The sequence below is a fragment of the Durio zibethinus genome, chromosome 4, assembly GCF_047325235.1.
Source record: "Durio zibethinus cultivar Kanyao isolate XHJ-2024 chromosome 4, ASM4732523v1, whole genome shotgun sequence".
NCBI lineage: Eukaryota > Viridiplantae > Streptophyta > Magnoliopsida > Malvales > Malvaceae > Durio > Durio zibethinus.
Window position 1 is genome coordinate 33,543,809 of NC_143165.1, and position 14,905 is coordinate 33,558,713.

Sequence of the window (14,905 nt, forward strand, 5' to 3'; positions counted from 1 at the left end):
TAAAATTGAATGAACAAAGTAAAAATGTCACGTAAAATTAGACAACAATTGTGTATTTTACCCTAAGATTTATACCAAAAGAGTACAGAATACCTAAATTTTCGCGCAGGGTGAGGCTCACGTGAGCCACCAACCATGCAAAACTCCCATTGATGAACATTCAAATCTTCTTCTTTCAGACTCCTCTAACCCAACGGCTGTGAGCCGCTGAATGTTAAAAGGAGAAAATTCGGATCACTCTCAATCAAGCAAGTGATTATTTCCGTCCCCCTCAAGCTTCTCTCCATTCAATAACAGTGAAAATCAGATCCCCATACTGCGCGTGGACATAACCGTTCCTAAATCCTTAGTAAATCCAGCAGCTAATAGAAAACAGCGGCTCTATTTACCTTTCCGCTTTTCCTTTTCCCCAAGGAATATTTAAAACAACTCACCTTATTTCTTCCTTTTCCCTTTAAATACCACCCCTCTGCCTCTTTGCGTCAAATCTCACTCTAAAACCCTCGGATTATCTCAAAAGTCACAAATCTTCACCCTCGAATTTTCCTCGTCAATATCGCCAATGGGTAATTCACTTCATTTCCAATCAATTTTTTCTGTTCATTTCTCATGTTAATACGTTTTTCTTCATTAATTTAATTGTTTTTACCTTTCGTTTGACTTGATTTAAGCAGCTTCAGATAAGAAGATTAAGATCGGGATTAACGGTAATCATCCGATCTAGTAATTTTACTAAGGTTAAATCGCTTTTGCTAAACATGAGATGCTAAACTTGAGAAAATTGGAAATGCGGCAGGGTTTGGAAGAATCGGACGTTTGGTTGCCAGAGTTGCTCTTCAGAGGAACGACGTTGAGCTCGTTGCTGTCAACGATCCCTTCATTAGCACTGATTACATGGTAATAACACCGGTGGTTAAAGTTTTAAAATCTGTGTTTAACTTTTAGTCGGGATTTATTTTTAATTATTGGCGGGGAAAATGCAGACATACATGTTCAAATACGACAGTGTTCACGGTCAATGGAAGCACCATGATGTTAAGGTCAAAGACTCTAAAACCCTACTCTTCGGTGAAAAACCAGTCACTGTTTTCGGAATCAGGTAAAAAAAATATTCTATAACAAAAAGAAATCCCATTTCTAAGCTGCGTTTTTTTTTTTTTTCGGTTTTAATTATTTTGTGCGATGGTTTAGGAATCCTGAGGAGATTCCATGGGCTGAGACCGGAGCTGAGTTCGTTGTTGAGTCAACCGGAGTGTTCACTGACAAGGACAAGGCTGCCGCTCACTTGAAGGTCTGTTTCTTGTAATTTTGTTGGGTTTTTTTTTTTTTATTAGTAGATTGAAATTTGACTGGAATATTGTTGCTGCTCTTTGTTTACAGGGTGGTGCTAAGAAGGTTGTGATCTCTGCTCCAAGCAAAGATGCACCCATGTTTGTAGTTGGTGTGAACGAGCACGATTACAAGCCAGAGCTTGACATTGTTTCTAATGCTAGCTGCACTACCAACTGTCTTGCTCCCCTTGCCAAGGTTATCAATGACAGATTTGGAATTGTTGAGGGTCTCATGACTACCGTTCACTCCATCACTGGTAAGTGATAACTTTTTTTTTTTTACTCTTTTTTAATGGATTAAAGGGTTAAGTAAAAGTTTTTGTTTAATTCTCTTGGGCTACAGCCACACAGAAAACTGTTGATGGTCCATCAATGAAGGACTGGAGAGGTGGTAGAGCTGCTTCCTTCAACATCATTCCTAGCAGCACCGGTGCTGCCAAGGTATAAGTTCTATTTGATTTGATTATTTCCTTCTTATTTTGCAATACTTACGGAACTTGGTATGCTAGTTTAACTGATTCAGCGGTTCAACTCTATTCTTATATGTATATATTCGATGATATTGTGAATATGTAGGCTGTTGGAAAGGTTCTGCCTGCCCTTAATGGTAAACTGACTGGAATGGCCTTCCGAGTTCCTACAGTCGATGTATCAGTTGTGGACCTCACTGTTAGGCTTGAGAAGCCTGCATCTTATGAAGAGATCAAAGCAGCCGTTAAGTATGTCTTCTTATAATGTATACCATTTCCTGATCTATTGTCTTTATGCTATCAGTATTTGATTTCTCATCCATGATTCTGATGATTGCAGGGAGGAGTCTGAGGGCAAGCTCAAGGGCATTTTGGGTTACATCGAAGAAGATGTTGTCTCCACAGACTTTGTTGCTGACAGCAGGCAAGTTAAAATGATTTTGTTGGTTTTTTCAAGTTCAAATTTATAATTTATTTTGTAATATCTACGTTTTGCATTTATATTAGGCTAATGTTATGAATAGTTGTTGAATTATAGTAAAATATTAATGTGAAATTTGAATTATGAATTTATTAATTTTAACAGCTACTGTGGTATTCACTTTTAAAATTTTTAAGTTCTCTTAATGATACCTGACAAATAACCTAAGTATTATATTAGTTAAATATTTTATTATAGTTGAAGGATAATTTGTGATTAGTTAAATATTTTATTATAGTTGAAGGACTATTTGTGACTTTATCCTTTTATATTTCTGCTAGATAGGCATTGGTGATCCTAGCTTGCAAAGTTGTCCTAACGTCCGATGTTGATCTTTGATATATCTGCTAGATAGGCATTGGTGATCCTAACTTACAAAGTTGTCCTGATGTCCGATGTTGATCTTTATGTGGTTTTCTTCTTTTTTTTTTTCCCTGTATACAGGTCGAGCATATTTGATGCCAAGGCTGGTATTGCTCTGAATGAGAAATTCGTGAAACTTGTCACCTGGTATGACAACGAATGGGGTTACAGGTAATTCAGGCTTTTTCTTTATTTTCTTTGGGATCCATGGCCTTTTAAATCGTGGCTATATGACACTCCTGGACTGGCCCTGTCTTCTTGCAGTTCTCGTGTAATTGACTTGATTGTTCACATGGCATCTTGTTGAAGTTAAGCCAATCCGATTTGGTGTTCTGGTTTTAAGATGGCAAGTGTTTGAAAGCTGCTTGGTACTTTGGAATAAACCTGAGATTTACCTTCTTGGCTGTTTCCATTTCTGCGTTTTCACATAAAAGCAATCAGTCTTTTCAATGGTTTTGCTCTTTTTGATATCGACCAGTTTAATACTATGGAGTAGATGGTGTGCATACATCAAATGTGATGCATTCTCTTATTGCTTTTGCGTGACTTATAATTTCTTCGTTTGGTATTATTGAACTCAAATCAACTCTTGCACACTGCCGGCTTATGAAGCATGTGCTATTAATAATAAAAGGCAAATAGAAAAAGATAAATAATAATAAAATATAAATTACTAAAAACTTTTCACTAAATTAATAAAATTAATAAATGAATATCCACTAAATCATTTAAATCCTCGACTTAAAAGAAAAAGTTTGCAAATGCCAAATCAAGGTTGGGTTTTGTCCAGGCTTGAAACCTAAAATTCAAGCTCATCCGTTGGCTCAAATTGCGTGCTTGCACAATCAATAAGAATATGTCATGAAAAACTATAAAATATATTTTCATATTATGGATGTGATAATTAGAATTATATTCTATTTAGTTTAAGGTCTATCTAATGGGGCTTGACTTAATTGCTTAAATAGTTGGGCTTGAGTCCAATCTATCTTCGGCCTCACTAACGGGGTCTATCAAGTTCCAGCGCCTTTAACCGCTTAGCCCATGTGGATACTTGGCAGAAATACTCGAACTATCATTGAAATTCGTACTAACCGTAGAGACGCCAAACTGCCAACAGTACGTGGACGTAGAAATTGCATGATTGCTATGCTTTGCCAATCATGCTCAGCAACAGAGGGCCCTAACTTATCTTCAGGACATGGAGAATTTGAAATTTTGGTAGCCTGAATTGAAGTTCAGACGTATTATCCATTGCTGAAGTCATGCTTTAAAACTGGGAAGATAGTCTGTTGAGCACACTATTGAATGATATGGTTAATAAGCATTACCTTAGTCTTGATATTTCAGCCAATTCACTATTGATTCATGGACTTTGTAGATCAAACAGAAGAGAGTGGGCTTACTAGCACCAAAATATTAGCATGCCGTTTGCTTTTAGATGAAGCCTACGAGAAGAATATGTATGATGCAGCTGAGAAAATTGAAGGTTTCATGAAGAAATTATACTTGGCCAGGTGAGCATTTAATCCCATTCTCCATGAAAAGTTCTCTGCTTTTCACTATCCCCCAAACATACACTTAGAATTGTCTGTGTTTGGTGATGATAAGGCTATTATGGCTGAAGCCTCGGTGGTTTTTGTTTAACATGTGTTATATTAACTGAAAAATAAAGGAAAAGAACAAGAAAAAGGTGAAATCACAGATTACATATGTATTCATTCAAGGTTTATCAGCTTGAACTTGATGATGGACCACACACCCTGCATCTATCATGACCCACATGGTGTTTATACGTATGTCTGAGTGTTTGCACATGCTCGTACACAACAGATGTGTTGATTTCACTGTTGTGAGCATAATGAACAGGGCAAGCTTTAGAAGGAGAGCGATTTTTTTTTTCTTTTTTTTTTCTTCAGTTCAAATCTGGGTGTTGTTTCTCCAAAAGTTAGGATGTGACAATTTTAACATGTCTCAGCTTGAAGTATTTAGTTCATAGTTTAGGTTGGATACTTTAAATTATGTTATTTTCTTTCTATGTGCTTGAAAGCTATGGCTTTATTTGAAATGAACATATATCGGTACATATTTTTAGTTTTTATAATATTGACTTCATGAACCAATGGAGCAACTCAGTCTACCTCAGATTAATAGGTCTGTAGATTCCATAATACCATGTTGTTTCCTGTCATTCCTATATTTGTTCTCTCATCTCTGTGTTAGAATTAAGAGTTACGGTGGCTTAAATGTTAATGTTTTTTGAATGGGATAATGTCCCATTTAATCCATAAATTATTATAATTTGTTAGATTTGGTATCTAAATAAATTTTTTTTTAATTAGGTATCTAAACTATATTTCTGTGTATTAATTTGCCTCAACCATTAACTTTAAATGCTGACATAACATGAACATCTAATAAAACATTGGCACGTGTAAAAAAAGTTCAATCAATGTTATATTATCAATGCAACATTAGCATTAAAAAATTTTTTTCAAAAAATCTAAAAAAAATTCTATAAAATTCTTGATGAAAATGAGTTAAGGAAATATTTTTCATTGAATGCTTGCCAGAGAAATTCATACTAACAAAGCTTAGATGAAGACAAACCTAAGTGCTAAACTATCTTAAGTGCCATATTAACTTATTTAATAGAACATAACACAAGTGTTCCAACAATTGCATCAATAGAAGCATCATTTAATGAAATAGCCTCTACAACCTGGATAAATGTAACAGTCCAGAATTCAGAAAAAGAAACAATTTTTTTTTCTAAAACAAAGAAGCATAATAATTGTGAAGAAAGTAAAAACAAACTTGAAATTCTCTTTCAATAGAATAATGATCCAAAATCTGGTATTATAAAAAGGTAGTGGAGAAAGGGTTTTTGTTTTCCTAGGCAGCAGAAATAACAATCATCGTAAAATAAATTTCAATAACAAGCCAGACATGAAACAATACATATAGCTTTTGTAATACCCGAAAAAAAATATTTTAAGTATTTTATAAGTAAAGGGAGTTTTTAGCAAGAAGTTAGAAAGGTAAAGGACATATCAATAAAAAACTCAATTTTAATAGGGTTAACTTATACTATTATTTTTAATCGACAACTAATTGAAAGAAAATAAAAGCTTATTTCTTTTTTTTTTTTTTATACAGAACAAACAAATTTAAAGATTTCAAGTGAAGGGTAAGAACAAAATCTATAAGGAAAGTTGTCTTTTATGAATTCATTGAATTTTTCTTACTTGATTGAACAACCCAAAATTCAGTTATTTCAAATACATTAAATGATCTTTCAAATTGGTCAGGACTCTTCAATTTATGGCTGCTTCTTTATGGTACCAATTGTTGCTTCATTGAATTTGCTTCATTAATAGGCTCACAATTCGACTTTGATAGTTATAGGCTGAGTAAATAATTTTTTTCAATTTTGAAGCAATAATGTTAATTGTTAAGTCTTGAGGTTTCACTTATAATCGAGAAACTCTAATTTTTAGGAAATCTATTATCCCTCTTCAAGATTGGTTTGGGTAAATCATTTAGACTTTAATTATGGTCTAATAAAGTATTGAAAAAGTTTAGTAATATGATTTTATTGCTGTAAAAATAGGAAACATAAATTTGATGGGTTAGAAAGAAAATTTCAGTATGAACTTTAGTATTTGAAGTGGTGGATTAAGATAATATTTTGTATTAAGAGATAAAATATTGCTATGATTATTACATACCATTGGAAAGCTTGTTGAATTTACTTTCCAATGAAATAATAGAAGTCAATTCTAAGTTTTTTATGAAGAGTATTTTAATTTTTACTTAAAAATGTGTGGGCTACCTAGTAGCAGCAAGAGAAAAGAGTTACAAAATTCCTCTTAATTTTTATACAAGAAATTATAGATTAAGCCCTATATGTTTGAAAAGTTTATTGAGTCTACTTTCCAACTAAATAAGCAAAATTGAATTTAGAATTTCTTATGAATAAATGTATAATTTTTATTAGAAGGTATACACATTATTTGATAGCAATATATGATATGGATTTTAAAAATTATTATAATTAATCTACAAGGAATCACAAGATGGGTCATATATGGTTAGAAGTAGGGACGGCAATCAAGCCTGTCCCCGACGGGTTTCGGCCCGACCCGACCCTATAGGGTCGGGTTTTTTTTTTTGAATTTCGAGTTTCGGACGGGTAAAATTATGTAACATTCGGGGTCGGGTCGGGTTCGGGTATGCCTAAAACCCGACCTTATCCAACCCGACATTATTAAAAAATTATTTTTTAATTAATTAATTAATTATTTATTTATATATATTTATATAATGATATTTTTAAATATTTATATTTAAAAAATAATATTTTATATTTTAAAAATAATATTTTATATTTTAAAAATAATATTTTTATTAATTTCGGGTCGGGTTAGGTTCGGGTTTAGTAAAGCATAAAATCGGGTCAGGTTCGGGGCAAGCAAAACCCACCCCGAACCCGACCCGATGCCATCCTTAGTTAGAAGTCTTATCAAGTCTAATTTCTAAAACATTAAAAAGATCTTAATTCTAAGTTGAATGTCTTGAGATATGGTTGTTTTAGTGAAAGGAGTTTAGGCCATCATTATTAATTAGTTAAGTTAATTTTTGTTTAACTTAATTGTTTTTGCTATAATTTGTCTCAAAATGAGTTGATTAATTTCTATTATGTTAAAATTATCATGAATAGGTTGTTAATTATTTTGAGAAAAAAACTAAATGATAGAATCGAAAGAAAGTAAATAGAATCGCACACACTTTACTTATTTTCCAACTTATGTATATATATGTATGTTTTTAAATGAGTAAATATTTTATTTCATATTTTCGATATATGAAAATAAGATTAAGCATATGATTACTTAGTGTTTTTGCTATGTAAAAGATGGATCATACTAATGAAATAAGAAAATGATTTATGTTTAAGGAATGATTTTATGATAGTTACGTTTTTACATCATTGAAAAGTGGGATCAATGATACCAGAACTAGTTTTATGGCATTGGCTAACGGTTTATAGTAGTTAACATAGCCATGATCATATGGCCCTGCTAATGGGTTATAGTAGTTAGCATTATGCTTTGGCTAATAAGTTATAATAGTTAGCAATGATTATGATGATGAAATTGTCAATATGACCAATGTCATGGGTTATAGCAGTGACCATAGCTAATAATGAACTAACGATTTGTGATGATTTCTAAAGATTAATCCATGATTTGATTAATGATTTGGTTTGATCATACTATTTGAATAATAGCATATTTTGAAATGATTTATAAATTAATATGTTTGATATTGATTTATAATCTATGAAATATTTAACAAAACGATAATTTTTGAAATATTTTGATATTATGATTTGACGAATGTTTTAAATGGTCTATACAATATGTATGAAAACGATATTTGATCCGATAAGATGTGTGAGCCTATATTTGTTGAACTGTAGTTTGCCCATTCCTCTTTTACTTTTTCTTTACATTTGAATAAGTGATAAGTTTGCTTAGTTATTTAAAAAGCTAAAAAATCATATTGGAAAGATTACTCGGACATTGGAGACATTGTTGGCTAGTGAGATTTTATAAAGTGGTTTAGTATTTTTATTAGTTTGCATTAGGGGATATGGAGATTTATCATTAGTTGGATTAAAGTTACAAATTTTTTTGAACAGGTTATTTTATTGAAAAATTTTAAAATAATTAAGAAAAAATGCTTTATATTACTTTTGGGATTTTATTTTAAGGTAATATGACCATATTATGTATCGATCTCGGGGCATAACAGTTTCTATGAATTGAAAATTCTTCGATCACAAACCAACTGTTGCTATTGCCTGATCATACTTCTCCATCTTATTGTTAGGATCCACACAAAAAACTTGGACCTCACTATTCTTAGCATATAGTGTTCAAGATTAAGTCATGCACCAATGCCAATCTCTAGTACCTTTTTAGCCTTTCCTTTTAGTTTTCAAAAAATTTGTGACTTGTAACATCTAATCTTGAGTTCTTAACATATAACAAAAGAAGTCATAACTCATAATACATTCCATACATAAAAAAAAAAAAAATCCTCAAAAGGGGAACCATAAAACAGTAGTCGAACCAAAAAAATTTAACACTGAAACTAAGATTCAGATTTGGGTGTTTAGGATGGTTAGGCTAGATCTTTAGAGAGTAAGAGGGTTTTAAGGAGAGAAACAACGTGATAAAAGATAAGGGCCATCGGATAAGCAAAAATCAGCAAAAAGAAAATTTTGCCAAATTTTTGTCGTTAGATCTAAACTTTTAGAGGTTGTTTTTGAAAAACACTAGGGCCGAAACATGAAATAGGAGGTCGAAAGGAATCAGTAGGTGAAATATGGGCTTAAATCAGTATTGAAAATTAACGGCTGGCGACGATAGACAACGGTCGATATAGTGGATAGCCAATGATTTTTGGGTTTAAGAATAGTCAATGCTGTTGGGGGTTAAGAGTGTTTGAAGTTTTTTTTAAAGAAAATGTTTTGAATAAATTTTAAAAACTTGTGTTTTATAGATTTTTTTTTTAATTTTTTAAAACTTTTTTAGATTCTTTTGAAAAAATTCTTTTAATGTTGATGTTGTATTAATGATGTAGCGCTAACTGAATTTTTTTTACACATGTCAATATTTTATTATATTTTTATATCGCGTTTAGAGTTAATCGTATTAATGATTGAGATAAATTAACATAAAAAAATATAGTTTAGGTACTTAATTAAAAAAAAATTTTGTTTAGGTACCGAATCTAATAAATTATACTAATTCAGGAATCAAATAGGATATTATCCCTTTTTGATTATGTGAGAAACTGTATTGATATCTTTAGCTACCATGACTGCAAAACAGAGCTACTGTGACCAACGCCAAGATCAGAGAGCACATGTTAGCAGAATAAGCTGAGATCACCATAATTTGTCTCATGGCGGTGGGGTTAACCTATTATGGAATTGTGATTTATAAAATTAGATCTCATAGGTTTCGGTTGCATTCTCTTTCCCTGCCTCTTGGCTGTCAAATTTGACTCTTTGGTGAATGGGGAGGCAGCATCACATGATCATTGTCAGAGTCTTTATTAGATAATAAAGTAGCTTTTTTACTGAAAATCAGAACCTCGTGATCCAATGTTGCAACTACTAACAAAAAAAAAGTAGAATAAAATATAATAAAGAACTCTGCTCTTGGCCCAGCCGTCCTTCATGCCTTCCCTACCGTGTACTGAGATTGCATACTCTATGCCTCATGTTCATTTTTGACAGCAGAAAGGATTTCGCGTCATAGTTGCGTTTTATGATCAAATTTTTAAGATTTAATCATAAAGCAACATCATGCCTTACATCCAAATAAACCCTTAATCATCGGTGATTTTCAAGAAGTACCGACCAAATGACCAATTTCTTGTCCTTTATGTTCCTTCATTTTTCCTTCGTAGCCCGTTCCCCATGAAGTTGTCCAAAGTCTTGTGCTGGATGAACAGAAAAAAAATGTCATATCAAACCCAACTTTTTTTCCCCAACCTGATCCAAAGAGGTAATATTTGATGTCAAATTATACCGAATAGTGAAGACAATATGGAATCCAACAAGGTAAATATATGTCCTTTATGCCTTTCAAATTGTTTTGATGTTAGAGATTTTGCTTTAATCTGTTTGCATAGATAACTGATATTTTTGTTAGTTTACCATGAAATTATCGCCAAAAAAAAAAGGCTTAACAATGATGTGCATTCCAGTAATCAGCCAAGAGATGGGTGCAACAGCACGTCCAAGGTTGTGCAATTAGGCTAAAAATCAGTGATATTAGCCAAAGAGCCGGCAGTTCTTTGAAGTGTACGAAAATAGTAATAATTTTCGATTTAATTATCATATCTGTAACCTGTTAAGATTATTACAAAGCGTGTTAGCAGAAGATGAATTGTTTGACTATTTCAATTATTTATTTTAATTTTTATTTATATTTGGCTTATGTTTAAGGGGAACTAGAACTAAATCCAACCATTCAACAAGGAAGAAAGAGTATTAACTGGTATCGTGTAGGCTCAACCAAATTAAAACTACTTTCCCACCATAGATTTCTGATCGTTCACGGCCAAAAAATTAGAAATATGAAGAATTGGTATCATGAGCCTACTAAAGAACAATGGCTAGTTAACTAAGGTTGCATTCATCAATGATAAAGAGACAAATAATTCTACCCTCAAATGCTTCTGATTAGGTGATTGCCTGCCATGATTTTGTACCAATAAAAATGGTCTCCCAATCCCTGCAGTCCAACTACTAGCCAGTTGCCAGCTCACTCTCTATACACCCAGAATGTTCTTAGGTCCATGCTCAATTCTGCAACCTCTATTTTCCAGAGATTGAAAAAAACCCTAACAATGTCTCACAATTGAGGAAGGCAGCAGCTTTAATTCATAACCAACCAGCTTTGCAATTGGGGCATGGTGCCAAATACTTTAATACCCTGACCTGATAGCTGAAGGGGTAGCCACTTCCATTCCACGTGACATTTACTCGGTTTTGGTGCATTGAAAATGATTAGCTCAATGGGGACTTGGTTTTAAATCAGATTCCGCAACTGAAATTTTTCTGATTTAAGTTCATTATTACATAATTACTATCTTTCTCTTTCCATGCTCACTTGGCTTTCACGGACAAGACAAGAGGAATCTAAGGAAACATTTTCCTTGCAATTTCCTGGCTACTTTTTCCTCCACCATAAAAACCTGACCAAAAATCTATGCTTCAATTGGTCTTTTTTCTGTTTTGTTTTCATCTGCAAACAGTGTAAGTAGTTATAGAGCTTATGAGTTTCTATGTTTATCCATTCAGACTCAAACTTTCCCTTTTAAAGAACCTGCTTCATCGCCTCCCACGTTCAGATTCATCTTTAGTGATTATGGCATGGCTGATCTTCAGTTTCAAGCATTCTTGCCATCTTCTTTTGTCTTTCCCGTTTCACTTTGCTTCTACTTCCACTTGAACTCTTGAGTTATTTGTCCTTTTTCCATAAAACTCTGTTGGGTCTTCGCTGAAATCTTATAAGAGCTGATAATTTTAGTGAACCCAATACTACAATGCCGCCATCTTACTTCCCTCTGCGCTGGGAAAGCACTGGAGACCAATGGTGGTACGCGTCACCTATTGATTGGGCAGCTGCTAATGGCCTTTACGACCTGGTCATTGAGCTTCTCCATCTTGACACCAATCTTCTCATCAAGCTCACTTCTCTCCGCAGAATCCGCCGTCTCGAAACCGTGTGGGACGATGAGGCTCAGTTTGATGATGTTGCAAAATGCCGCTCTCATGTTGCAAAAAGACTTCTTCAAGAATGTGAGACCAAGAAAGGCAACAATACCTTGATTAGAGCTGGCTATGGAGGCTGGCTTTTGTACACTGCTGCCTCAGCTGGTGATGTGGATTTTGTTATGGAACTGTTAGAGAGAGACCCTCCTCTTGTATTTGGAGAAGGAGAATATGGGGTCACTGATATATTTTACGCAGCGGCTAGGAGCAAAAACTCTGACCTTTTCAGGATGGTGCTAGATTTTGCTGTGTCGTCCAGGAGTTGCCTTAGCAGTGAACTAGAAGAAAAGGATGAGTCGAGTGAAACTCGGTTGGTTTTTAAGTGGGAAATGATGAATAGAGCGGTTCATGCTGCAGCTAGAGGTGGGAGTTTGGAGATTTTAATGGAGATTCTTGGGGATTGTAGTGATGTTTTGGCCTATAGAGATGCGCAGGGGTCTACTATCTTGCATACAGCCTCTGGGAGAGGACAGGCTGAGGTAAGGCACTAAATCCTTGTGTCTATTTGTCTTAGTTCAAGTTCAATTGCTGAATCATACTTCTCTGCTGTTTCTACTCAACCTCACCTAGTAGTGGACAATCATTCAACAATTTTAGGTAGTGATTTATATTTGACAGTCATCATTCCTCTGTATAAACTGATTCCCGTGAGGGCTGAAAAAGGCAATCCATGGAAAATGAATTAGGAGTTGTGCTTTTTAGCAGATATTATTTACATTTCAAAAAATGCTTGCATCTTGTGAGAGTTTAGATAACGTTTTTCTGTGATTTGATGGTGTTAAAGGCTAAAAAAGAGAAGTCCTGAATGCCAGAAATTGTTTACCATTCCTTTCCCAAAAAGTCAGTGATTGGCATCATTTTGACATGATGCTCTCCATGTGTAAACAATTACTTTATGTCAGGGCAAATTGAAGTTTGCTTGAATTGCAAAAAATTGGTTTTTATTCAATATATCTCTCAGAGAACCTAGGTGGCATATGGATGTCCAGCTGTAAACAGTTGGATATCTCTCAAAGGCATGCCCCAGTCCCAGGATGCAGGCTCTTTAACATGATGGGCCCAAGTATAGTTCTCTGTATTAATGGTGTATGATAGGCTCAAGATGATAACTTCATTGGCCCATTTATGAACCTAATTCACTTTTTTTTGTCAGCAGCTGCAATTACCCTGTAGCCCTGTGAAATTGTCATGTTTCTTTTCGTGTCTTTTTCGATGCAGGTAGTGAAGGATCTTGTAGCATCGTTTGAGATTATAACCTCTATGGATAATCAAGGGAACACGGCATTGCACGTGGCGGCTTATTGGGGTTATTTAATGGTTGTGGAGTTACTGATTCACGCATCTCCAACTTTGGTCTCTGTGAAGAACGACTATGGGAATACTTTTCTTCATGTAGCTGTGGCTGGTTTTAGAACGCTAGGCTTCCGAAGAATAGACCGGCAGATTGAGCTCATGAAGAAATTAGTAAGTGGTGAAGTTGTCGACATTCAAGACATCATCAATGTAAGAAACTTGGATGGAAGAACTGCTCTACATATGGCTGTAACGGAGAATGTTCAATCTAGTCTGGTGGAGCTACTCATGACTGTGCCATCTATTGATTTGAATGTCAGTGATGCTGATGGCATGACCCCATTAGATCTCCTCAAGAGACAGCCTAAATCAGTATCGTCAGAAATTTTAACCAAAAAACTAATTGCAGCCGGAGGAATCTCCAACTGTCAGGACAATGTTGCAAGAAGTGCCATTGTTTCCCATCTAAGAGAGCAGGGCATAGGTGCCAGTCCTGGAACTTCATTTAGAATTCCTGATGCAGAGATATTCTTGTATGCCGGTTCTGAGAATGCATATGATGCAGGTTGTGATCAAGATAGTGTGGAATATAGTTCATGCCTGAGTGAACTAAATGACTTGAACTTAAGTAACTCAGTAGGTAGCAAGAAGTCAAACTCCATAAATCATACTGCAAGGCGCCTAAAATTTTTTCTCCAATGGCCCAGGAAGAAGGAGAGAAAAGCTGCCAGCACAGAATCAACAGATGAAGATTCTATGGAGGCTATGAGTACTTGTAGAAATTGGCCAGAGAGTCATATTCCACTTCGTGAAAAATACTCCAAAGTTTCATTTCTTCCAAACAACAAGAGGACATTTTCTCTCAGGAGTGATCTTCCTAGCCGATCCACCAGAAAGAAATTTGCTGCAGAGTTAACTCATGGTGTGATCCAGGCAGCACCGCATTTGGCTGCTCCCTTTAAATCACCAACAAGTCCTTTTTCGGGGTCTTCTGTGGCCTCACTTATTTCAATGGATGAACAAAAGGGTGTTCAAAATGCAGGACATTCTTTCTCAAATCCATCATTTAATGGTAAAACAACACAAATAAATCAGAAGCAAACTTCACCGGATAAGAGGTTGATGAACCAGTATTTCTGTTTCGGAGCACAAGGCCTAGCTGTGGAAGATAGTAGAACCCACACACGGCTGGATCACAGCATTAAAAGTGTCAGTTCTTTAGTTGCTTGATGCAGCTTCATGGAAGTATTGCAGTTTTGAGTAAAGACCACCAACAGCCCAGGATTTTGTTGTTCTATGAGCTTCCTAATCTTGAATGTCCAGTGTTTGAGTGCATAAACTATGTATAAAAGATCTGAATAAATTCAAGTCGTATATTGAAAATAAAAGCCAGATTTTTTAAGTATCTGTAAACATCCAAGCTGTATCATAAGTTTTTGGATCTGGCAGAGTTGTATCATATGTTATTTTGCTGATTGTGATATGTAGCTCAAAAGTTGTGTAGATTTGTAATAGTGTATAGCTTAAAATTTTATTTAAACAAATTAATGCCTACAATTGCGAAAACATAAGGTTAAATAATATCACTTGTATAATAATAAAGTAA

General features: G+C 34.4%; 2 protein-coding genes across 3 annotated transcripts; both read left to right on the forward strand.

Moving 5' to 3' along the window:
* The first annotated feature begins 484 nt into the window (after positions 1-484).
* LOC111287013 (glyceraldehyde-3-phosphate dehydrogenase, cytosolic) lies at positions 485-3,177 on the forward strand. Its single transcript, XM_022877150.2, has 11 exons — positions 485-566; positions 675-707; positions 797-897; positions 984-1,099; positions 1,192-1,291; positions 1,381-1,588; positions 1,675-1,772; positions 1,908-2,050; positions 2,142-2,225; positions 2,727-2,816; positions 2,910-3,177. The coding sequence occupies exons 1-11, from the start codon at positions 563-565 to the stop codon at positions 2,950-2,952; spliced, it is 1,020 nt and encodes a 339-aa protein (XP_022732885.2). The 5' UTR covers positions 485-562; the 3' UTR covers positions 2,953-3,177.
* Positions 3,178-3,415: 238 nt separating this feature from the next.
* On the forward strand, positions 3,416-14,774 carry LOC111287011 (uncharacterized). 2 transcript variants are annotated; one of them, XM_022877148.2, is made up of 4 exons: positions 3,416-4,162; positions 9,551-10,287; positions 10,434-12,485; positions 13,225-14,774. In XM_022877148.2, exons 3-4 carry the CDS (start codon positions 11,778-11,780, stop codon positions 14,527-14,529), a joined length of 2,013 nt encoding a protein of 670 aa, XP_022732883.2. In that variant the 5' UTR covers positions 3,416-4,162; positions 9,551-10,287; positions 10,434-11,777; the 3' UTR covers positions 14,530-14,774. The 2 variants fall into 2 exon arrangements, with proteins under 2 accessions (XP_022732883.2, XP_022732884.2); XM_022877149.2 differs by lacking the exon at positions 9,551-10,287.
* Positions 14,775-14,905: the final 131 nt, after the last annotated feature.

Coding starts and splice junctions, on each gene's coding strand:
- LOC111287013 (XM_022877150.2), top strand. Junction 1,100..1,191: donor GTCACTGTTTTCGGAATCAG/GTAAAAAAAATA, acceptor GCGATGGTTTAG/GAATCCTGAGGAGATTCCAT. Junction 1,773..1,907: donor GCAGCACCGGTGCTGCCAAG/GTATAAGTTCTA, acceptor GTGAATATGTAG/GCTGTTGGAAAGGTTCTGCC.
- LOC111287011 (XM_022877148.2), top strand. CDS start 11,778: ATGCCGCCATCTTACTTCCCTCTGCGCTGGGAAAGCACTGGAGACCAA. Junction 12,486..13,224: donor CTGGGAGAGGACAGGCTGAG/GTAAGGCACTAA, acceptor TTTTCGATGCAG/GTAGTGAAGGATCTTGTAGC.